This window comes from Natrix helvetica, assembly GCF_964273705.1.
Source record: "Natrix helvetica genome assembly, chromosome: 3".
Classification (NCBI taxonomy): Eukaryota; Metazoa; Chordata; class Lepidosauria; order Squamata; family Natricidae; genus Natrix; species Natrix helvetica.
The window spans coordinates 108,797,726-108,823,940 of NC_138549.1; the positions used below are offsets into that span (position 1 = coordinate 108,797,726).

General features: G+C 40.4%; 2 protein-coding genes across 2 annotated transcripts in view; both read right to left on the reverse strand.

Annotated features, from left to right (window-relative positions):
- The window catches only part of BSND (barttin CLCNK type accessory subunit beta), a 41,620-nt gene extending 16,024 nt beyond the window's left edge, over window positions 1-25,596 (reverse strand). The window contains exon 1 of the mRNA XM_081946897.1: window positions 25,267-25,596. Within this exon, the coding sequence (XP_081803023.1) occupies window positions 25,267-25,528 (262 nt within the window). The 5' untranslated portion in view covers window positions 25,529-25,596. The remainder of the gene's footprint in view (window positions 1-25,266) is intronic.
- Window positions 5,354-25,154, reverse strand: TMEM61 (transmembrane protein 61). Its single transcript, XM_081946910.1, has 3 exons — window positions 25,137-25,154; window positions 8,478-8,897; window positions 5,354-5,981 (listed from the first exon to the last, which is right to left on the reverse strand). Exons 2-3 carry the CDS (start codon window positions 8,825-8,827, stop codon window positions 5,690-5,692), a joined length of 642 nt encoding a protein of 213 aa, XP_081803036.1. The 5' UTR covers window positions 8,828-8,897; window positions 25,137-25,154; the 3' UTR covers window positions 5,354-5,689.
- Window positions 25,597-26,215: the final 619 nt, after the last annotated feature.

Sequence of the window (26,215 nt, forward strand, 5' to 3'; positions counted from 1 at the left end):
TGAACTCTACCCAGGTGGAGGAAGCCTAAAAGGCCATTAACTTGGTTTAAACAAGATTCAAATTGCCCCCATTAAAAATCAAAGTGCCCCCCTGTGGGGCGTACGTTGGGAACCACTGGACTAACCTAAAGTCACCTAGCTGGCTCTGTGCTTACAATGGGACTAAAACTCACAGTCTTCCGATGTCTAACCTGATGCCTTAACCACTACACTAAACTGGGTCTCCCCAATCCCTAGCAATGCATTTTAACTTGACTTTTTAAAGTTATATCATTTGGTTGCTCTAATAGCAACAGGCACTATTCTTTAGATTTACAACAGGCTAAAACAATCAATAACAGCCCATCACTCCCGTGTACCTTTAATTCTTATATGCAAATGAAAGCCTCAGCAGCTTAAGGTTTCATTAATATTAATCATTAGTTCATGATGATTAATATTATTATAAGATTGTGTCCTTAAGCCAGAGATAGGAAATATGGCCAGAAGATGATGGTTGATTACATCATGCTGGCTTTTAGCCTTACAATCATTGTTCGAATCTATCCTTTGGCATGTTCATCTGAGACTATTTGCAGTTGTCATTTGCAAATTATTTAAAGTTAAATGATTATTATAGCAGAACTAAAGCAATTAATTCTGAAAAAAGCCAAAAAAAAAAAAGCCTCATGCCACCCCAAAGATGACATTTTTACTTTTGCTCACAAACGTTAATTAAAACGAGAACATTAATTACTCATATGAAATAAGATATTTGTACACAGTGTTAGGAAATATTCCAAATACTATATGGCTGAAAGCTTTCTTCTAGTTTCGTAAACTGGTAACAAGACTTGAGGGGGGAAATGGGCAGCTGTGAATTCAAGAGATTAGAAATGAAAATATTTCCCCCCCCCTAATCAGTTATGTTAAACAATGAGCAAAGAAATAATTCAGGTTAAGCTTATGGCTATTTTGGAAGGAATAAAATCTGTTTTTGGGGTAAGTTTGACTACCTCATTTGAAAATGAGGAGTCCTGTCTCTCAAACTGCTGTTCTGTGAAAATCTCCTGCATTACAGGTAGTCCTCGACTTACAACCACAATTGAGCCCAACAATTCTGTTGTTAAAGGAGGCATTTGTTAAGTATGCTTTGCCCCATTTTATGACCTTTCTTGCCACAGTTGTTAAGGGAATCACTGTGGTTGATTAAGTAAGTAACACGTTTGTTGGGTGAGTCAGGCTCCCCCATTGATTTTGCTTGTCGAGAGTTGTAAAAGATGATCACATGGCCTTGGGACACAGCAACGGTCATCAGTGTGAACCAGTTGCCAAGCATCTGAATTTTGATTGCATGATCATGGGGATGCTACAAAGTCGTAAATGTGAAAAATCATCATGTCACTTTTTTCAGTGCTATTGTAACTTTGAACGGTTTACTAAATGAACTGTTGTAAGTTGAGGACTACCTGGACTATGTTTTCAGAGAAAGTCAGGATTCTTAATTATTTTCTTTGATATATCGAGTTTCACCAAGGCACTAGTTGAGACCATAACCTCCCTTGTATATAAGCAGCAATGAAATCATTTAATGCCCTGTTATCACACCAGAATAAACAAGTGACTCAGTCTTAATATTTCCACCTCGCCATCCAGAAAACAAAACACTCGGATGATAAGTTATTCATTTGCATGTTGGATCCTCACTGAGTTCAGATTTAGAGGCAGATTCAGTAGCACGACTGGACATATTTTCAGCTGAAAAGAGTTAAGGGAGACATTCGTGTCCTCCTTCCCACCTCCGTGTGTCACATTATATGTGATTATTCCTCATCTTGATTTGTTAATTGTGAGGCGCTAAATAGGCTACAACCAATGCTATGGAAAAAAAAACCCACTTCCTAACACTTTTAAAGTAAATTTCAAAAGCAACATTTCTATGCCTTGTTCAGAGTTTCTGGCATTTACCAAGCTTTTATTCTTGTTTTTGGATATCTGGGTCATTTTACCAAACACAAAAGAATGGAAGGCTAGTTCAACCTTGAGCCGGTTTGGATTGAATTCCTGACTCTGGGCAGTTAGAATTAGTCAGTTCCATCCCAAGGTTTTCTGCTATGCTGTTTCCAACATCGGCAGCTGATGCCCCTCCGTGAGGCTGTCCTGCCTACTTTTTGGCCAGGACTTGTCAGTGGTATCTTGCCCACATTGCAACTTTGAGGAGGAATCCCTCAGCTAGGTATAGAAGCTCCTTAATGAGTGTTCCAACTCCCTTCCAACTCTTATTCTGTTAAAATAAAAATCCCATAGAGAAATTTGACTAAGTGAAATAAAACTAATCACATTCTGGCTTGTCAACCCAACCAACCAATAAGATTGAATTCTGTGCTTGTAAAGCATAATGTACCTTCAGTCTAATTATGTCATGCTACAACTCAATTCAATGTACAATCATATTCTCTTGGAGCAAAAAACAACAAAGAGTTAGGGGGCATTTTAAGGACTAATGACTTTATTATAACAGAAATTGCTATGGACCACAGTGTCTTTGTTATATTTTATTAGCCTATACAAAATGGACAACTATATGAACCTGCAAAGCAATAGCTATAGTAATAAAATATAAACTAGTTAGTTATGTGTGTAGTTATGATTCCATTGGATCATATGATGTGGTAAACGGCAATAAGGATCCACTGAAAATCCAACAACCTTAACAAGGTTAGTATTTATTATAAGCCATGAAATTCACACAGTCACGGTTTTTTAAAAAAGTGCATGTACAGTAGGTAGGCCTCAAGGTTGTATATGTATAAGAATGGCTAAGATGGATGCAACTTTCTTCCCCCTGAAGTCATTAATGAAACATTAATGAATATTTTTGTCCTGTTTGAAACCTAGAACTTGGATCTCAGAAGATTTCTTAGGTTCCTGGTTCTCCATCTTTCATATATGAAGTTCTACCAATCCTTCCATCAAAGAACCTGAGCCTCGCCAAGTTAGAAATAAGAAGCCTATTTTTTATTTACTGTTAAGTTTTAAGGTCATATGAAAAGCAGTAATGTTGTCGAAAACAATGTTTACTGCTACAGTTATAAGGGACAGCTAATTTGGGTTGATTTAGTGAGAGAATCGTTTCTTAAACACACATCAGGGTATACATTAGAGATTGTTAACTAACCCAAAATATTATTTTGTTTTCTAACTTTTCGGAGACATTTCCAATTCTCAGTTCCAGAATAGACACTGCTAATTTGCTTAGTTCTCCACGTTCAGCCAACCTGACTTTTTCTTGCCCACCTTCTCTTCTCTTTCTCTGGGGTCTTTCCCAATTGTGAAATAAATTATGTCCCATTTGCAGGTTTTTCCTGCTTGAACATCACTACAATCCACATCTTTTTATGCCATATTCCCATGATGCTACTTTCATCTCATTCCCAATTCATAAGTGAGACAGATTTAAATCTCCTTGAGCTATATCAGTATTAAACTAGTATTTCCCCACTTCTCTAGCACTGTCAAAAGTGGACTCAAGAGATACGGGTTTTGACCCTAAGAAAGGGAAGTCACAGCTAATACGAATGGAAGAGGAAGTGCCCGACACAGGATATGGAACCGCAGTGAGGTCAACCAGTGTCATGCTGGCATAGTTTTATGTTGGCTCAAAGATGGAGAGCACCAGTTCAGCAATGGGGAAAAGTCCTTAGACCTCTTCAGTGGTACCACCAATAGGATATGCAACAGTGACTGAGTTACATTGTACCAAACAATTAGATTTAATAGAAATGAAACATTGTCCAAGGCAATGTTTTATTAAAAAGCCAATACAACATTGTCCCCGGCAACTTAATATAAGTGAAAGCCAATAAGAGCATGTGTTCTTGTAAAGGATCTCAGAGGTGGTTGTCAGGCCTGCAGCCATCTTTTCTTTTAGATCACTGACCTGCCACACTTTGTATTATTCTACTATGCATTTTCTATTGTGGAAAAATGGGAGGAGGGATTGTAAGGAATTAGATGCTCTGTAGCCATAACAAAATTCTTTCTAGAAAGTCAAGGTCATCCTTTGTCTTTGCACCTCTGAACCTACCCGGAACTGGATGGGTAGAACTGCCAGCATGGCAGTGGAAGATTGGACCATGTGATGGACTTGTGGGTGTGGGGGCAAGATCTCGAACTTTCAACTGGGTGGGGGAAGCTTTCAGATTCGGGTTTTCCCAGATGTGACAACATGGCCCTCTTAATAAATTGGAACTTTGAGCAATACTTTGCCTTGGAGTCTGATTTACATTTGGATGCTATTTGGAACCCTGACAGGGGTTATGTGAGAAAGCATGTGTTATATGGCAGATTTTTTTAAAATTATTTTTTCCCTTCTACAGCACCTTACAGTCATTATAACAATATTGTTATGTCATCATATCTGTACATGCATATTATATTTCGCTTCTATATTTACACACCTTTATACACACTTCTATATATATTTATATATATATATATATATTGTTTTTGGCTTAATTATTTTTATTCTTGTTTTGCAGCCATTTGTACCAATAGTTCCAAATTTCATAATATTACGACTCTTCTTTATCTTTTAATTTCAGTGTTAATTTGTCCATCTCTGCAGAATCCAAAGTTTTTTTTATCACTAATTCATCCGAGGGGGATATTATTTTGTTTCCAGCATTGGGCAAATGCTATTCTAGCTGTAGTTAGCAGATGTGTTAATATGTACTTAATTTTCTTTGTATATTTCCCTTTGATTATTCCCAGCAGAAAGATTTCGGGTTTGTATTTTATCTGTTTTCCTATAATTTCTTGTATCCATTTCCAAATTTTTGTCCAATATTTTTGTGTTTCCGGGCAGGTCCACTATATGTGATTTAAAAAGTATACTTTTTTACACTTCCAACAGCTCGGCTTCATGTTTGGGTACATTTTAGCCAATCTTGTTGGTGATAGATGCCAACGATAAAACATTTTGTACATATTTTCTTTAAGGGCTGCTGATGGTGTTAGTTTATAATTTGTGTTCCAAATTCTTTCCCAATCCACTAGATCTATGTTGTAACCAAAGTTTTTGGCCCACGCTATCATGCGTACACATGAGAAAGCATGTGTTATAAATGGGTGAGTCAGCTGTAAGAGAATGTTCATTGTTTAAAAATCATTTCTTTATCTGATTATAATTTTCCAGTGCAACCTCTGGCCACAAATCCTTCCAATTCAGATTTTTTTTTGCTGCTACTTCAAATATTCAGAAAGCAGTTATATCCAGCTATGCCCCATTGTGCACAAAAAGTTGAGCTGATCATCAATTGATAATAGATTTTATTAAGAACATTTTTATTTTTTCAATAACCATTAACCCAGAACCTGGTTACCTGAATTTGTTGCAAACTTTCCTTCTAGGCCTGTTCATGAGCATCTTTCAAGTAGTTTTCCCCAAGTCAATTGTGTTATATTTAGTTCATATTTTGGATGCACCTTCAAAGAATCTGGACATCCATGTGGTTTACTGGATACATATTAATCACATACTACAAAACAATGTTGAGACTGTTCTTGGATCATTTAGCAAAAGCTCCTACAAAATATATATATGATATATATCAGTCATTTTATCCCAATGTGCCACAATTAATGAAAGGAAAACAAATATCTACAGCAATCCAGAAATTCCTACACAGTGCTATAAAAGATGCCTGGATCATCCATCACTCAAGCCTATGCTCTCATAGCTTGGGGGTGGAGTGTCACAGACAATGATAGCTTCATCTCGTGATGCTAAGCTTGGCTTGGGTGGTATGTTCCGAAACAAAACCCCGTCAGAGGAACTGCGTCTTCGGCTGCCCTGCTCTTTGTGATTTTCATCCACCACCTGATATAAGGGCAGCCGAATCTCCTTTGAAATCTGAGACTGCATGTCGCTGGAGGCATTTTCAGCCGGCTGACAATTCAAAGCCTCCTCATAAGTGGGAATACTGGTGGCCTCCCAGGTGCTGAAACAGAATCAAGACCACAAAGAAAGTCAGTTGTGGTGGGTGTGTCCTAAAATCCAATATTCCATTCTAAAATAAGGTTTAAACAAAGAAGAGCATGAGCACTGCTATCTGTTCTAGAGGAACTAGAAATTTAGAGGGGGGGGGGAAACTATCCACTTGTCCCATAAAGAATATAGATAGACAGACAGACAGACAGACACAGACAGACAGACAGGGATGGATGGATGGAGATTAGATAGATGATAAAGATAGATAGATAGATAGATAGATAGATAGATAGATAGACAGACAGACAGACAGACAGACAGACAGACAGACAGACAGACAGACAGACAGACATGGATGGATGGATGGATGGATGGATGGATATTAGATGACAGATAGATAGATAGATAGATAGATAGATAGATAGATAGATAGATAGATAGATAGATAGATAGATAGATAGATAGATAGATAGATAGATAGATGGGCAAGCAGGCAGGCAGGCAGGCATGGAGATTAGATAGATAAGAGTGAGAGAGTGAGAGAGAAGGAGGAAGGAAGGGAGAAATGATAGATGATAAGAGATATATTCAAATAGCTCTGAAATTGTGCTTATATATCTCTGGAGCTAAGTCATGCTGAGCATAAGGAAATTTCCTTTAGGTTTATAACGATGAATGAATCTGCCAGTTTTGCAAAATCCTAAATTCAAATCTTTTACATCTAAAGTTCTTCCTCTGCCACATTGTGAAAAAAAAATGCAGATACTATATTAGTAAAATCTTATTGTTAATGAAATTCTCATCCTCCGGCACTATGACTTCCATAAGTCATAGTAATCTGTCCTTATCACCAGCAGGAGAAACAAAATTGAGTCTTCATTACAAGTTGCAGTTGAAAGAGGAGTTTACAAATGTTGACAACCTCAGTACAATATATATTTAAAAAAGGAAGAATAGACAGGGAAACAAACCCAGTCTGGCAGAAGTGTTATCTAGTCAGGTCAATCTGACTCATAACAATCAACACATCACAGCCAAGCCCTAAACTCCCATTTTTTTCCTGCTCCACCCACACAGCATGGTTATCCAAACAAAATAGGGAAAAAACCCAGAGTGGATTTAGCAGGAATTGGATTTTCTATGCCCAATCAAAATCATACTTCTACCAGGATCACTTTCCAAGCTTTTAAGACAGAGTGAGGAAAATATGAAAGTAGACAAAAATGTTTTCACCCTGTACCAGCAGAAACCATAATGCCTTTAAACTGGGGGTGCCCCAAAACCTTTACCCACTAGAAATATTATATCAGAAAACAGAGATTGAATGTGACAGTTTGAGGTTGTCTTACCCATTCAACCTCTGAAAGCAAGGCAAGAAGCAGATCGTGCTACAAATTCCTTCAGTGTTAGTGTAGTATTCATACACAATGGATCCTCAAGCTTTTTCCACATTCTTAACAAACACTCTGTATTAAAACTCCAAGGTATGACCACTGATTAATCTTTACTGCATGGGCCATAAAACAGACCCATTTTTTTCTATTGTATTTTACTAAACAACATGGTTTGTGTACAGATAAAACTTTCACATAACCTTTGCTCATCGCATTTCCTCTTTTTCACGGGGGGGAAAATGATTTAGAAATGGAAATAACTACAAACAGGGAGTGTCGAAATCATCATGAAACCAGATTAGTCAGGCAGACACTGCTCTATCTAGACTAAAAGGAAGAAAGGGGTGCAAGTGAATCAAATTTCTTTGTGAGAAACAAAATTCTAACAATTCAGCCATCTTGAGTTTCACAATCATATTTAAAATGAGTTAATAATACAGTACTGTTATGGTGTTACTGTTCGGTTTTGCAGAGGTTGATACACTAAAACAAAGTGTCTCAATATGATATCCTTCTGAAATTTGGACTATCCTTATTGTGTCCAAACAATTGCTGTGCTGGCTGAATATTTTGAAGTGGTGGTCTAGCTGTCTAGCTATCCTTATTTTGTCTCCAAAGCTAAGCAGGGTTGGGGCTGGTTAAAAGTTGGTAGAAGGGTATATTGGCTAGACTATGAATTTGAAAAACATCCCAGAAAGTAATGGTAAACTACTTCTATATTGACAATTCCATCAAGTTACTAAAGTCAAGCTTAACTTGAAGAAATTTACAACCATGTGCAACACATTTATAAGTCATGAAACTGAGGTAGACTATAATGGAGACATTCTTTTGGCAGCAGTCATGGCTCAACAAGCATGACCTTTGGTTGAGAAAGGCCTAATGGTCTGCAAGAGTTAATGTGGTGCTGGACTACCCCAAGATAAAAGTCTTGAAAGCAACACCTGTTACAGAAAGCCATTTGATTAGACGGCTTCTGTCAAATTAACCTTCTATCTCTCTCTTCTCTTGTATGAAGCTTCTCTTGAAGTAACACTTCCTGACAATTATTTGCTGGGCAAGTTGAAGGACTACATTGATTTCTCAGGTATGGCTACAAAGATCTTGCTAACCTGCATGTCTGCTTTTCAAGAGGTTCGACTGTGGAGTACTGAAGGTCGCTGGAAAAATGGTACTGGTAGTGGCGGGAAATTATTCCAGCATTGGCTGACCAAAGGAGTCCAAACAGAAGAAGAAGCCCACCAATTCCACAACAGAAGAAGCTGATTGATCTGAGTACAGGACTGGAAGAGGAAGCTCTGGTCATAAGTTCCGTTTCTCCTTGAGGTGTGACTTTGGGGTCACTGCTGGGTGCAGTGACCCCCATTTCACCGTCGCTCCACCAAGCAAAGCACAGTGTTCCCGTCACCAGCAGGATAGCTCCAGCGATGGTTACTCCATGACGCAAAGAAGCTATTGCCATGTTAAAGACTGAGCCCTGTAGAGATTATAAAATACTTTACAAGGAATAGGTCCTGGTGTCAACACTCAGACTGGAAAAGAAGCAAGAAAATGAGTGGTGAGTAGATACAAGCAGACTGCAAGATAAATAAAACAAAAGCACAAACTTTAGATTCAAAGAGAATCAATTAAGGTTTATTATTTGCCTTTTAAAACAGTCCAAAGCTTTCTTAATGGAAGAAAAAAAAATCAAATGCCATTTTGTGGCTATTTTCAATAAAAGCTTCCTGGGAGGCAAATTTACAGCTTTTGCTTTTGAGATCAATCAAATGGATTGTTTGTTTGTTTGTTTGTTTGTTTGTTTATTGGATTTATATGCCGCCCTTCTCCCAAAGAACTCAGGACGGCGTACAACATTAAAAAAAAACACATATTACAAAAGTTAAAAAGGAAATTAGATAGAGTATCCAAAAACAAACCCAATTAATATAATATAACAATAACATTTTAAACATTTGATTAAAATTAACAATTAAATCAATCATTTATTTTATTTTGTTCAGGCCAGTCCGGCTTGCTGGAAAAGCCAACTTTTTAGGGCATGTCGGAAGGACCTGAGGTCGGGGATTATGCGAAGCTCCAGGGGCAGCTCATTCCAGAGGGAAGGCGCTCCCACAGAGAAGGCTCTCCCCCTGGGGGTTGCTAGCCGACACTGTCTGGCCGACGGCACCGTGAGGAGGCCAACTCTGTGGGATCGCACTGGATGGTGGGAGGCTACTGGTGGCAGTAGGTGGTCTCGCAGGTACCCTGGGCCTAAGCCATGGAGCGCTTTAAAGGTCATAATTAGTAGCTTGAATCGCACCCGGAAAACAACCGGCAACCAGTGCAGGCCAACTAAAAGGGGTGCAACATGGGAGCACCTAGGTACCCCCATGATAACCTGCGCAGCCGCATTTTGGAACAGTTGAAGCGGGTGCTCCAGGTGCTCTTCAAGGGCAGCCCCATGTAGAGAGCGTTGGATTTATAAATCTCTCTACAATTTACAGCAAATTCATATTCATTTATATGCATTTTTTACAGGGAAATTAGATGAAGTCACAAAATTTGAAGAAATCAATAAAGAGGATCCCCACTGTCTTACATACCTATATTTATATCTTGATCCAAACAACACTAGGTAATCCCATTTTTACAGGACTTCATCACAGAGTCATTTTAAACCTTTCATTCAACTTTGCTTATTCAGAGTGAAATACCGAGATGGTATTCAGTTCAACTGTAAGCTCAGCTAAAATCTGACATTCATCTTAATGTGGTATTCCCTTGCCATATGATTTTTGCATTCAGATGAAAAGATTACACAAAAATTCCTTTTGTAGTTAAAAAAAAAGATATAAAGGGTAATCTCTGCATTCTAAGCAATTCTGGAGGAGATTCAGATTTGAGAAGGCAATCAATGTCATATAATCATACATAAGAAAAGTTATGTTATACTTTTTAATGCATAATTTCATTATCTCACACACACACACACACAAACACACACACACACGTCAATTCCTATCATATCTCAAATTATACCATGACCAAGGAGAGGAACTCACATTTATCTTGTTCTATGAGGTAAAGTAAATGGAATCTTGTTGGGATTAATATTTTTCTTATCAAGCACCTGTTGATATTTTTGGGGGTATACAGATGGCATTGTTTTCATTACATATGCTACATGACATACAACCATTAATATGCAAGTATATGTTAGTAGATAAAACCTTGTGCTTTGGTAGCTTTTGGGTGTGGAAGCCCCTGTTCTGTGGCTGTTCTCCTTTTTCTATGTTTGGTTTCAGTATTGATGGGACAGAGAAGTCATACCAGAGGTGGGTTCCTACCGGTTCGGACTGGTTCAGCCGAACTGGTAGTGGTTTGGTGGCCTGGGTCGCTGCAACCGACAGCGACCCAGGCCTTCCACGCCCCCCCCCAACGGTTCTCCTACCGGGCTATCTTGATTTTCAGTTCTGTCCATGCACATTTTTTGCGCACACGGAACCAGCAGTAATGCTGGAAGCAATCCATCCCTGGGTCATACCCTTGGCGCCTCATTTGTATGATGCCCCAGAGCTCTACCTACATCTTACTCCTACTGAGCATTTCTACTTTAATTTCCTGCAAATGTTCTACTGTCACTCTGGTTTTTTTCTATTACTTCCGTTTCTCCACTCCATTCTTTCCAAATTCAACTCTTGACACTACCAAGAAATTGATTTATGAATCTCTCACTGCATATTTTACTAATCATCTCATATTTTACAATAAGCAACACTCTCGTATGCTTTCAGATTTATATACATTCCTTTGCTAGGTAACTGCAGGAAAAGACAATCTGGGTTTACTGAATAAATCTCTGGTCCCAGTGACCGACCCAGATTGAATCTTGCAACATTATCCTGGGACATCCACATCTGCCTTTATTCATGAAAAGACAAGCTTTGACATTCCACAGAATTTAAAAGCTTGAATTATTCAGGATTTTTAAACTCTGGAAAACTTTTATAAGGATGGAATTAGCACTTTTGTCCTCATTTCTACACTCATTTACAGAGACGATACAAGACATAATTTTCAAAGGTCAAAGAGGGCGTAATCAAACCCGATCTATCAACGGGTTTCCATTCTTGGAAAGAACTGCCCCCATCCAATGACCAATAATTTGCAGTTCGAGGAAGATTTTATATTTTGTACATTTACGGCTGCTAGCAGAGTAGCTAAATGTTGGAATGAATTCACTCAAGATGCACCCCTACATCTATGTGCAATGTGAGCACTGTAATTATATGGGGGAGCTACTAACAGTGCAAAAAGGCTTGGTGTGAATCAGATGTTAATCATCATACATGTGGTTTCAAGTGAAATAAAAGGGCAAAATGAAATAAAGAAAAATACTGGTAGTGTTTCAAAAACTAGCTCATTTTAACTATTCATATCAGTGGATTCCATTAGCATGAAAAACAGAACGGATTCCATTAGCATGAAAAACAGAACAGAAGAGAAGGAAATATATGTATTTATTCGCTTAGACATAATCTTTGACCATAAATAGAGGTAGGTGCTTATTTATTGTCAAAACCTAGCAAAGAGAATGGCTGTGAGAATCTCTCCACTCTGCATTCACAAACAAATGCAAAAAGTATAGATCACTAGCTTTATGGTGCGGAATTCGGAAGCCATGCACTCCAATAATTCTGCATAAACTGAGCAGTGCACAGGAAACATGTCATTCAGGAACAAGATTCAACTCCTATATGTTAGTCCCAAAGTTCAATTTCTGGACCTGTCCTTACTACCTTTTTAAATTAAAAGGAGGCCTCACTTATTGACCACACGTTCAGCAATTATTTAAAGTTGTAAAAACATTTACTTATGACCAATCCTCAAAATTCTGGCTTTGCGACTGTCTTGCACTTCCAGTGGATACAGTGGGATCACAATTGCATTATTGTCATTTACTGTTTTTCCTGCTGGCTTGTCACAAGCAAAGTCAATGGGGAAGCCAGCAGGAAATTCCAAAGTCACTCTGGTAAGTCACCCATTCTTTCCTGTGCTCACACGCCATCAAACCCTCCATCCCGTGGTCTTCCTGCACTTGTGCCCCACCTGCTTCCAAGGACCCCACCCCACTCCAATGGTATCCTTGTGCTCCTTACCTGGGTCTCCCGTTGCTTTCGACTTAACAACCCATGCATCTTGTGGCTAATGGGAGTGCCAGGATTGTTTTTGCTAAGCAACACAGTCATGTGATATTGCATTTTACTACCGCATCGCTTAATGATGACAATCACTGGTCCCAATTGCCATCACAACCTGAGGACTATTACAATGGATTTTCTGATGCTTTTTTCTCAACCTTAAAACTTTCTGCCATCCGTTTATCAAATGTCTCTTTCTGGCTTGAGAATCAGGGGTTCTCATTTCACCTGCTTCTAAAATACATTTTCTAAAACAACTTTCCTGTTGCTGTGTTGGTATTATATTTCCCAGAATGACAAAAATCCATGATGATGCAGAGGGATTGAAATCTAGAAAACCAACATTCGTTAAATCTATGACAAGCAAAATTGCATTTCATTTTAACTGGGCTATGGATAACTGAATTATGAGGCACTGAAAGAAATCTTGCATGATCTTATCCTTATCTAATGAAAAGATATTGTAAAATCAGGTTTTATTAATATAGTGACATTAGGTATATTAAAGCTGCAGATAGGATGATGATGGAAGTTAATGAATCCAGTATGTTGTTTCAATTCTAGATATGGATCTCTAAACAATGAATCTCGAGTCAAGGAAAATGAAGCTACTGGACAGCTTGTCCTCTGCTGAAGGACAAAATATATACCAGTGATTGCTAAACTTTTCTGGACCGAGTGCCCAAAGCATGCACAAAACCCCAAAATGCAATACGCATGTGGGTGGCCCACAGCCCTCCATGCATGCATGCACCCCCCGCACGCGCCCCACTGCCATGCATGTGTGCATGGCCCCTGCACACACACATACCTGCAGGAATGCCCTCCTGCACGTGCCCCCATGCATGTGTGCATGCCCCCTGATTGTGCCCCAGCCCCCGCGCATGTGTGGCAGACACCCAAAGACCAGCTGGCTGGCGGGAGACACGTGTGCATATGTGGCAGAGCTAAACTGGCCCGACGGCTCATGTACCATCAGAGGGCTCTGTGTGCCTCCTCTGGCACAGGTGCCATAGATTCGCCATCACAGATATATACCCTTAAGCCAAAAAAAAAAAAAAAGCATCTATCAGCCAATTATACCTAGGGAAACAAAAGCAGAGTTCACCTCATCCGCATTAAAGTCTTTTCCTCTCTATTTACTTTAGTTCCCAGGAAAACCTGGTGGCACAGACTCTTACTTCGATTAAATCCATTTGGATCTCTAAAGTTGCAATTATCCTTGGTAACATGTTCAACTTGGATGGAAAAGAGGGATAACATTAGAGCTTTTAGCTTTGAAAGTGGCACAGGTCACCTTGTGTCCTCAAGATATTTGGAAAGCATTTGTGACCCAATGGTTAGGAACTGTACAAGTAGTACTTTGAGGAAAAGAAGCATATGGCCAAAGCTACATGACCCCAGCTTTATAAATTGCTGTAAGAATTCATTCTATTGAAATAATTTGTACTGATTTTAAAGGAATGTCATGTTGTAATTCTGTCAACTCCTTCTAAAGCCTTTAGATTAGAAGGATTTGCATTATACAGGATTGCATTAAGACAGACTACCTCATCTGAACAGTACCAATTAATTAATGTTAATTTAAATAGTCTGTTTCTGGTAAATTGGATTACGGGATCAGGCTTCTTGCATCTCAACACTTTCATGAAGTATCTCTCAACATCTTGGATAATCCGGATCAAACTTTCAAAGCTGAGGGTATTGTCACTGCTTCCTCTTCAGCCCTTTTAACCAACTAAAGAGAGGGAACGTTCGTAGATTAAGGCAGGAACAGATTACCATTTTGCATGGGAGATGTTCAATTTTTTAAAAAATTAAGTGGGAAGTAACTAGTGACAATATTGTGAAGGGTGGTGGCAATATTTTTCAGTCAAATTTTTCTGAAGTGGCATGATGCAAAATAGGTTTGTTAAGCTTCAGTTGGATCAATTTTGCATTTTAAGGCTAAAGATAAACTCTTGTAAAATCAAACTGCTCCAAATGATAAATTTTGTAGCCAAATTTTGGTGGGGCAAACTGGAAATGATCTAGGAGCCACAAAACAGTCTCTAGATCCGTGATGGCGAACCTATGGCACGCATGCCGCAGGTAGCACGCGGGGCCACATCTGCCGGCACACTAGCCATCAGCTCCAGCGTGCTGGCCAGTTGATTTTCGGTCTCCCGGAGGGCCGTGGAGGCTGTTTTCACCCTCCCCGGGCTTCAGGAAAGCCTCTGGAGCCTGAGGAGAGCACAAAACGGCCCTATGGGCCAACCAGAAGTTTGAAAAACAGGCCCAACAGGCCAACCGGAAGTTTGGTTGGCCTATTGGGCTTGTGTTTCGCCCTCCCCAGGCTCTGGAAGCTTTCCTGGAGCCTGGGAAGGGCGAAAATGGCCTCCCTCCCGGCCCCCTGGAGGAAATACCAAGCTGTTTGGAGCCGAGCAGTGCGGCGCTTGGGGGGGGAGCATGGGGGAGTTGTGTGCATGTGCGCATTTGGGGGGTGCTTTGCATTATGGGTGCCAGCACACACGTGCCCTTGCACACGTGCCTTCGCATTTCTGTCACCCAGCAACAAAAAGGTTTGCCATCACTGCTCTAGATTGTCCATTGGTGCAGTACAGCCTCCCCCAATTTGGTGCTTCCAGACATCAAAATTCAAATAATCTTAAACTAGCAGGGCTAATGGTCAAAGATAATGAGAGAGAAAGTTTTACCACATCTGAGGAAACCTGAATGGGGAAATACTCCCAATCACAGGCTTGCCAATTGTCCTTTATTTCTATGAAAGACAATGTAAATTGTTTTTTTTTTAAGTTCTACCATTGTCTCATAAAGAGCTGGTGGTTGGTGGTTCCTAAGAGGGCCATCTCACACAGACTTTCTCAAAGCAAGACCTGTTACACTCCTTGTCATTTAGGAAGCATAAACAAGACAGAATCCTAAAACTTTGCAATGTGAAGTCTCTCATTCAAACTTAAACTCACTAGGCAGATAAGAGACTAATCAGGCAATGTTGAGCTGTACTGGAAAAAGTCTAAATTGGCTGAAAGCATTTTCTTCTTTGTTTATATCTTCGCAAGGTCCCAAACTCTGATGATAAAAAGTTAGTTTGGCCTTCGCATAAAGGCAAGGCCTCGGATGAAGTAAAGAGCAATTTGTCCTTGTGAATGGAAGGGCCAGAGATAATAAACCCAGTGTAGCTGAAAGTGGAGAGTTTCTTTGCAGTTCAGCCAAGAACAGTTTGATATATAATATATAATATAATATTATATATATATATATATATATATATATATATATATATATATATATATATATATATATATATATATATATATATATATATATATATATATATATATATATATATATATATATATATATGTATATATGCCATGTGAAACAACCCAGCAAACATTCTCCAGTTCAGCGTTTCAGGATGATTTTTGTGGGGGAGGTTAATAGCTGAACACATGTTCTGTCGCTTACAAAATAATAAGAGAGTGACAGTTTTATAGGAGGAAAGAAAGAAAGAAAAAAAGATTTTTTCCCTCCCTGGCAAAAAAAATAGCTGCAACAGCAACATCCCCAACCCACACAGCTAGGAAAGGAGGAGCCACAGATACAGTGGGTCCCTTCACTGTGAATTGCTAAATTCTGTGCAAATTTGCTCGGGATTAAAACATTTCTAAGCATCAGCCACAGTCCAATGTACTTAGATTGCGTTTTAAGTATCCCAACGGACCTTCTCATCATAAAGAGCCTTTTGAAATATATTTAACAAATTAAATCTTTAAATGGGACCTGTTGGAAATAAAGCAAATTTGTTAAGGGTGAGACAACCTTAGGACAAATATCTGCTTTTGGAAGTCGGACACAGTATTTGCGAGTCCCACAAAAGGGTCTGCTTTAGGAATTTAGAATAAAGCGATTGATCCTTCACTTTTTTCCTTACAGCAAAATTAATATTCTACCCCTAAAGTTGGGAAGATTAAAGACTGGATTCTCAGTTCAACACATAAACTTTAAATAATGTTAGATGTACGTATTTTCCGAGCTGGTTGGTTAACTTGTGTGCGATCAACTTCTATGAAATCGGAGCTCTTTGCAACAAAAAAGGCAACGTAATCAAAGCAATGAAATAATACCTAGCTATCACAATGCTTCCCCTACTCATTCCTAAAAGGTTTTGAAGAACTCTGTCCAACAGGCTTTTTCCAAATATTTAAAGCATGTGCAATCCAAACTTTTTCAGGTAAGCTATTCTATAAGAAGGATATCCGCAGAGAAACCCTAGCTCTGGGCCAGGAGTCGGCCACTTTAAATACTCAAAGAGCCATTTGGACCCATTTCCCACAGAAAAGAAAACACCGGGAGCCACAAAGGTCCTAACCGGAAGCCCCCTATTCAATTCTGGAGCTGACCAGAAGTCCGGTTCCTCCATCATAGAGTCTCCTCCTAGGGTGGCGTCCTTTTTTCTCTACCTGTCCTAACTGAAAGCCCAATCAATTGTGAAGCCAACTAGAAAACCCGCCCCTTGCCATAGAGTCTCCTCCTGGCACGCCATGCTTTCCCCCCGCCCCCCCCCCAATCGAAAGGTCCCCTCAAAATTGTGGCACCGACCGGCGACAGGGAGCCGTATTAGAGGGATGGAAGAGCCACATGTGGCTCCAGAGCCGAGGGTTGCTGACCCCTGCTCTGGGCCAACACACCTTCCATTCACAACTGTTGGACATCTTCAGCTTTTCTGTTTACAGCACTGCTTTTATGGTCAAATTTAAGTTTCCTGAATTGCACTTGGAAGCAAGACAATGTAGCACCTGCAACACCCATGTGCTGTGGCTCTTACCTGTCAGCATGCAGGCTGTTGCATTCAGCATCAACTGGTCTTCGAAGGACACCCTGTATAAAAGTCATTATTAGTGCAATCAATTTAGATGGGGATGGGGGTGTGAGTCATTTTTGGACCTCCAGCTAGTAGGCATCCAATAGCCATGAGTCCCGGAAAACTCCCAAGCTGAAGATCTGTTGTTATTGTAGATTGAATTTGATAATATGCGCTCAAGAATAAGCCCTATTGAACATAATAGGGTCATTTGATTACACAATACAGCTACATTGTTTAAAACAGCAATTTAAAAATGAATCAGTAAGCTTAAACACTGTCAGCAGGTTGCCTTGAAAGGTGTGTGTGTGTGTGTGTGTGTGTGTGTGTGTGTGTGTGTGTGTGTGTGTACACATGTGCATTCAAGTCATGACTCCTGGCAACCATCTGGACAAATCCACACAATTTTCTTAGCAACATTCTCAGAAGTGGCTTGCCCAAAGTGGCTTTTTCCTAGGGCTGAGAAAAAAGTGGCCCAAAGTGGCTTTATTCCTTAGACTCACAATTTCCTGGTTTCTAGCCTGGTGTCTTAAACCATTACAACCAACTGGCTCTCTTGCTCAGAAACTAGCTCTTTAAAATTTGGGATTTGCCGATCAGATTGATAGGTGTTTATAGAAATGGCTGGTTTACATTACTATGAAAAAGCAAAAAGTTGCGGTTTGATGTTAATGCTTTATTTCACTGCAACAGAGGGAGTCGGACATGGGTGGGTGCTGGCTGCCACTGCAGTTCGCTCAGGAATGCGCCACATACTCACTTTGCGTGCACGCGCTTGATATGTACTGTGCGTGCACGCGCAGTGCAACAAAAATTGCTCTCAGCATGCGCAGAAGGCAAAAACAAGATGGCGGTGCCTACAGTCCTGCCAAGAGAACCGCTTCCAGGGCGTGGCAGGCCTGGGTCGCTGCCAGTTCCAGCAACCCAAGTTACTGGTAGCAACTCACCTCTGGAGTCGGAAGTCAATGCCTTTTTTTCCCCTTTTTCCCAGCCCTTCCTCACTTCTCTTTCCCCTCTTTCCCCTCACTGTCTTCCTATTTACTTTTGTATTTTGCACCTTATCTTATAACCTAATGAAACATTTAGAAAGAAAAAAGAAACCAGCTCTTTAAAATGGATTTTTTCAGAAACATGATTGGAATACTTTTAAAACCCAGAATTTGAATTCACAATGTTGCATTTGCTACTTGGGGAGGGGTGTGTGTGTGATATGGCAAGCTAAACAGGGATAGTGCTGACAGGACACTCAATGCACTTACTTTCCCCATCAATTGAGACTTTAGTTGCAAAAATGCATGGATGCTGCATGAGGGTGAACCAGGCCATTAATGTGGCAATGCAGCAGCCGTCTGCTGAACATCACTGGAACATGGCAGGTCATTATCATAAATACTTGCTATCTGTACTATACAATACAATAGTAGAGTTGGAAGGGACCTTGGAGGTCTTCTAGTCCAAACCCCTGCCTAGGCAGGAAACCCTATACTGTTTCAGACAAATGGCTATCCAACATCTTCTTAAAGACTTCCAGTGTTGGGGCATTCACAACTTTTGGAGGCAAGCTGTTCCACTGATTAATTGTTCTGTCAGGAAGTTTCTCCCCAGTTCTAAGTTGCTTCTCTCCTTGATTAGTTTCCACCCATTGCTTCTTGTTCTACCCTCAGGTGCTTTGGAGAATAGTTTGACTCCCTCTTCTTTGTGGCAACCCCTGAGATATTGGAACACTGCTATCATATCTCCCCTAGTCCTTCTTTCTCTTAAGCTAAACATACCAAGTTCCTGCAACCGTTCTTCATATGTTTTAGTCTCCAGTCCCCTAATCATCTTTGTTGCTCTTCTCTGCACTCTCTCCAGAGTCTCCACATCTTTTCTACATCGTGGCGACCAGAACTGAATGCAGTATTCCAAGTGTGGCCTCACCAAGGCATTATAAAGTGGTATTAACACTTCATGTGATCTTGATTCTATCTCTCTGTTGATGCAGCCTAGAACTGTGTTGGCTTTTTTGGCAGCTGCTGCACACTGCTGGCTCATATTTAAATGGTTGTCCACTAGGATTCCAAGATCCCTCTCACAGTTACAACTACTGAGCAAGATACCACCTATTCTGTACCTATGCATTTCATTTTTGTTGCCTAAATGTAGAACCTTACTCTTTTCACCATTGAATTTCATTTTATTAGATAGTGTCCAATGTTCAAGCTTGTCACTATTGTTCATTTTTCTCCTATCCTGGTATCAAGACCCTGCTTTCTTAAAGGGATTCAATAGCATTAAATGACTCTTTCTCTGACCTCATCACCCAGTCCCAACACAATTTCTATATCAGATTGGCAATCCACAGTCTACCTGCAGTCTCATTTACAATCATGGAATGTATTTGTTAATAAATTCCATTTATACAGCAGCCTATCTCATAAAACTAAAACTGTTCTGGGGAGTGTATTACAATCACTTAAAGCAGCAATATATATATAAAAACAATTATTATAAAAAGTATAGAAGTCATTTTTTGAAAGCACTTTAAAAATTCTAAAAATATACAAAGCACATGGAGAGAATAAGAAGTTCAACTACTGTAGAGTCACCTAACATTCTGAATCTACAATAGCTGATCAGATCCACAGAGAAAATATGAGGCGTTAGTTTGGTCTAATGGTGAGGCAACAGGCTAGAAAACAAGAGACAGTGAGTTCAAGTCCCATCTTAGCCATGAAAGCAAGCTAGGTGACTTTGGGCCAGTCATTCTCTCTCAGCCCAACCCACCTCACAAAGTTGTTGTGGGAAAATAGCAGGAAGAATATATAATAAAGGCAGGATGCAAATAAATAAACAAACCACAGACAAGACTGATGGGCATAAGCTTTCATCTATTCTTGCTTTGTAACAATTGATATTTAAGGCACACAATCTTTGATTCTGGAGGTTAAATGCAGTCAGGAAAACTAGTATAGCTACCAAGAACCCTCCCTTCCATAAATTACGGTAGTCTAGACTCCTTTTAAAACTGTTAGAATTAATAACTATCACTTCACACATGGCAAGTCAACTGAACAATCTGCAACGGATGAGACTCACCCTGGGAAAATCACCTTTATGATCGTGCTATCTCCTCTACTATCTATGTGTTGGATTAATCCAGAAAAGGACCTTTTTATGAAAGCCACAAAAGCACCCTTTGTCATTATTAAACATGCATGTCATAAACAACTATGTACTAGCAGCTGTTAAATTATTCAAGGCTAAAATACTGGGCTCCATGTACATGGAGCCCAGTTAGGTTTTTATAAGGATGCTTTTAAGATAGAAGCTACCTAACCAAAATTGAAAAGACTATATATTATGAGTCTCTTAGTCCACCTTAACCAGATAGCGGGATCTCCTTTGGAGCCCACCTAAGATTTTATCTTAAAGAACATCATTGGTTCATTTTACTTGATCAGACAGGTGTGAATCTTCACCTGGTTTTCTGAAGTTTTTCTTTTCTGGCATTAGTTTGTCTCACTCTTGATAAATTATAGTTGGCCTTTTGCTGAGGATCTGAGGCTTAAATCTCCAAGCAGATCTCCCACTTCCATTACCCCATAATAGCCACACTCCCCTGTTCCATTCCCAGATCCCTTTTTATCTTTTCCCATAATTCACATAGGTGATTGGCCAAATCATAAAATTACATGTAACTGCAATTAACTTGTATTATATATATGTGATTAAGGAGACTACCCTTGTATATGTTCTGATACAGAAGTAATATCTGTTTCACATGTACATATTGTACTATACAATAAATGGATGTTAGAGCTCATAATACCGTCACATCCATCGTTTTTCTCCTAAACACACAGACTTCAGCTATTTCTAATAAAGTCACTAACTTTTTAACAATAGCCATGGCCTTCATGAATCATCTGATGCCCTAGACTGTTAATTGCTTCTGGCCTTTCTGTACAAATTCTATTTAAAAAAAAAAAAATTGTATGTCACTGTTTTATATTTGATGTATTGTAATATCCTCTTCTTTGAAATTTTAGTTTCGGACCATGAATAAATGATGAAACTACGTGCTGTGTAAAGAAGGGGTGTTCTTCCTTTTTAGTCCTGGATCTCTCTGCATTTAGCTTGTGTGCAGAAACAGGCTAAAATTCCAGCTCTTGGTAGAAGACCTTGCAAATGGTTATAACTGAACTGGGACCCCTCTCCTGCAGGTCGCAAAGCAAATGACTAGCAGTTTCAATGCCTAGCATTTGTTCATATCCATGCAAATCACTGAATCTCAGAAAGCAGTATTGTAAGCCCAGCTCACAGCTGCGTGAGACTTTTTAATTCATACGTTGCTGTATTCTGATGAGAACAACTCAGTTTCTATCTGAGCATTGATAGATTTTAGCAGCAGTAGTTTCTCCCCATAAAACTCTTCCTCCCTCTGCCAATTCTATAGAGAGAGACATTTATAGCTTTCTCAGGGTCGGAGTGCCCCAAAAGAACATGTTCAAAGCCTCTAAATATGGTTTACATACTCTCTTTATCTTGATTTAGTTATACTTTTTGTTACCTGCCAACTGTTGAAAGCTGGTGATAATTTCACATGTCTTTTCTTTGATATAGAAATTTTGAATGGGTTAAATTGCCACCTGAATATTATGCCCACAAAGAAAGATCCTTAAACCTCAGGAAAAATGTCATTTTAGGAAGAAACCTGAAGAATGAGAGTTATGTTCGGCTTTTATGAACACTTCCAGGAAAGTCTAATCACAGCTGTCGGAAATAAACAAGTGATAGGTAATAGTAAGATGTCAGATTGTCTTAACTTGCATTTTACATCTGTCCAATCTCAGAAGGGAAATGAAAACCCTAGCTGGCCTTCAGGGTACCTCTAGTTGAAGAAGGAAGTAACAGCTCAAGCTAGACAAGGAGAGGGTAAAAGAACCCTTAAATGGTATCATTGATCTAGGTCTCCATGGCCAGATGAGCTATATCCTAGGGTAATGAAGAAACTAGCAGATGTGACCGAACAGAACCACGAACAAGATGCCTGAAGACCAAAGGAGGGCAAATGATCTTCCTATCTTCAAAAAAGGAAAAACAGAAGACCAGCTTGACGTTGACGCTGGGCAAGGTCCTTGAGCAAACATGTTTTTGAGCACTTGAGTAGCAATGACAACTTGACATTTGACAAAACCTCTTATGACATCCTCATTAATAACACTGTAATATATAGGTTAGGGACGCGGTGGCCCAGTGGCTAAGATGATCAGAAGATCAACAGTTCAGCGGTTCGAATCCCTAGCACCACGTAATGGAGTGAGCTCTCGTTACTTGCCTCAGCTTCTGCCAACTTACAGAACCTAGTTCGAAAGCACGTAAAAAATGCAAGTAGAAAAATAGGGACCACTTTGGTAGGAAGGTAACAGCGCTCCGTGCGCCTTCGGCGTTTAGTCACGCCGGCCACATGACCATGGAGACATCTTCAGACAGCGCTGGCTCTTAAGCTTAGAAACAGAGATGAGCACCGCCCCTAGAACTGGAAACAACTAGCATGCATGTGTGTGGGAACCTTTATCTAATATATAAGTTAGTTCAGGGGTCTCCAACCTTCAGACTGCAGATCCTCAGCCTTTTAGAAACTGGGCCAGGCAACTGAATGAAGCTTCATCTGCATTTTCACAGGATCTAGGTAGTGTGTGAACCACCCTCCCTCCAATTCATGGAAAAATTGTTTTCCATGGAACCGGTCCCTAATGCTCAAAAGGTTGGGGACCACTGGGTTAGATGATACAACCATTATATGTATTCATAAGTGGCTGAATGATACCACTCAACCCAAAGAGTATTCATACATGGTTCCATATCAGCTTGAAGATTTGCATCAAATACAGTGCCATGAAGTTCTGTCCCGGGCCTCCGACTGTTCAATATTACTGTTCAATAGCACCTTGTAGGCCTCCCAAACCCTCTGCATGTCCATTTTTGTGAAGGGGGCAGGATTTCAGGAGGCCAAAAATGCTGTATTCAGTGTATAAGATGCACCCAGATTTTCACCCTCTTTTTTTGGGGGGGGGGGGAGGGATGAGGTGCATCTTATACTCTGAAAAATATGGAGTTTGAAACAGACAAGAATGAATTTAAGAGGTGAAAATGCAAAGTCCTACATGTGGGGAGAAGAGATGAAAAGCACATACATACAGGATGGAGATCTGGCTTGGGAGTAGTTCATGTGAACAGAATCTAGATGTTCTAACAAATTATAAACTAAACATGAGCCAACAAGTGCGATGCAGCTGAGAAAGGTATTGCTATTTGGGAGTATTAACAGGAGGAACACAGTGTCTTGCTTACAGCGCAGATCTGCCCCATATTACTCCACCTTGGGCAGGTCTCTATGTTAGGTTGATGAGAGAGCACTGGGTCCAGTTTTGGGAACTGCAATCTACAAAGGAAAGGACATCAACAAAGTATGTAGATTTCAGCTGCATGTTCAGATCATAGCCATCAAGAAGGTGATTGGACTGAAAAGCAAGCCCTATGACAGTTAAAGGAACAGAGCGTGTTCCTTTAAAGATTTAGGGGAATTTCAGTAGCCCCCTTTGGATATCCAAAGAGTTATCAAACAGAAGAGGGTTTGCTCTGGAAGGCAGGACTAGAGCCAATGGTTTGAAACTGCACAGAAACAGACCCAAGAGTAATTTCCCCACTGAAAAACTCTTCTAAGTTGCCTTGCGAAATGATCCATTCCTTTCCCTGAAGATCTTCGGACGGAGACTGGATAGCCATTTACCTGAAATGCCTTAGCACAGGGGTGTCCAAACTTGGGAACTTTAAGACTTGTGGACTTCAACTCCCAGAATTCCCCAGCTAGCCTGGCTGGCAAATTCTGGGAGTTGAAGTCCACAAGTCTTAAAAGTTCCCAAGTTTGGACACCCCTGATTTAGCCGGTCCTTCATCAAGTAGGGAGCCAGACTAGATGACCTGAGATCCCTTCCAGTTCTACGACTGTATGGAAGTTTGTGCAAAACAGGCAAAAATATAAAGTTCTTTGTGCAGCTCTGCATGCTAAGTAAGCTTCCACCATTTCATTTTAGGATACAATCTGCTCTTAGCAAAAACAGCTGTGGGGTACAGAAGATCCAAAATTACTATTGGTAGGGAAATGGAGGCAAGAACACAAGAAGTAGTAGCCGAACAGCTTCAGGTTCCTTGGGATTACCACGCTTCCTGCTAACAGCATTACCCACAACTGAGCAAAAAGATGGTTCGAAGACTCAGCTCATCCTTATGACTCATTTTCAAACCCTGTAAACGGGATGCCTGAATCTAAACCACCTTTCTATAAATAAACCTGTGGGTAAATCTCATTCTTTTCCCGTATAAAATGTAGGAAGGCAAGCAAGAGAAGGAAAGTTTTCCAATGCACAGGGATAAATAAGGAAAAGGGGGATATAAGGTCAATATCATTTTCCATCATCATATTCATCAATCCGTCCTTTTTATAGGCCCCTTAGAAAAACGGGCAGGCTCCTTGGAAGCAGTTCGATTCCAGAACACCAACTGGGTCCGACCTCTTAGATAGTTAGGTTATTTTAAAACTAGTTAGGTTATTTTAAAACTCTTAAAAAATCAGCTTTAAAAGGGGGGGGGGTTGAAGGGAAAACTCCTAACAGGCATTCTTTTCTCCGCTGTGTTATTAGCGGCAAACTGTCTTAATTCAAGCCAAGAAGACATACTGCAGTTCGTGAACAGCCCCGGTCAGCACGTAGCGCCCTTGCTTAGACGCGCTCCCGCAGAAGCGACCAACCTTGCGCCCACCCGTCCACTCGGCTTGCGGCGACCCCCCCCCCCCCGGGATGTTCTTACGACTCTGGCGCAGCTTCAGGTGTTCCCCATCTACTTTAAGCGGCGGTCCTCGCAGAACGGACGCAGCCACCCGCGGAGAGGTTTCGGCGACGATGCCAGGGAGAAAGCGGACTTGCAAGCGCGGCTTCTCGCCAGTTCTGCCTGTCCCCGTCGCTAACTTTGCAAACTGCAACAGCGCCCTCCAGCGGAAAAACCCGGGATTCCTCCCCCCCCCCAGTTGGAATTGGAGTGAATGGGTGGGGGGGAGGACATCCCGGCGCATAAATTCTGCGCTGATGCTTTCTGAACCCTGGCAATTTTTTAGATGTGTGGACTTCAATTCCCAGAATTCCCCAGCCACCCGGAGAGCTCTGGGAGTTGGAAGTCCAGACATTTTAAAAATTCGCCAGTTAAAGAAACACTTGCGCTATACTGATGATGGAAAATGAACGCATATTAATACTCTTCTGTTCCACATCCTGGGCAAAAAGGAGGGGAACGGGGTGGGGGAAGCGCTGCATTTCAGCATATTGAAGTGGGGCAGAAATCTGAGTGGCGCCCTCTAACGTTAGAGAGAGCCTGGCATGGAGAGTAGGATGGTTTTAGAATGTGTGCCCTGTCCCTTTAAGAGAAAAGTGCAAAGCATCTCAATAGTTGATAGCAACTCATTACAACTCTTTTCTGTAGTTTTGGGATCTATGGGAGGAGAGAGGACATAAATGACATATTTGGGGTTTTGAGCACATTTAAAGGCCATTTTCTCAAAATAGCTTCCACAAAAGTCATGACTTGTCCTAAATATCCATTTATTAAAAAATAAATTGTTTCTCAGATCTGGCAACTTTTAAGACTTCAAGTCCCAGAATCCCCCAACCAGCATTGGTGGCTGCGAAATTCTGGGAATTTAAATCCATGCATCTTAAAGCTGCCAAGTATGCTAATCTGTGAAATAAGTAGACAAAGATGCTTG

Coding starts and splice junctions, on each gene's coding strand:
- TMEM61 (XM_081946910.1), bottom strand. CDS start 8,827: ATGGCAATAGCTTCTTTGCGTCATGGAGTAACCATCGCTGGAGCTATC. Junction 5,982..8,477: donor CTTGAAAAGCAGACATGCAG/GTTAGCAAGATC, acceptor ATTCTGTTTCAG/CACCTGGGAGGCCACCAGTA.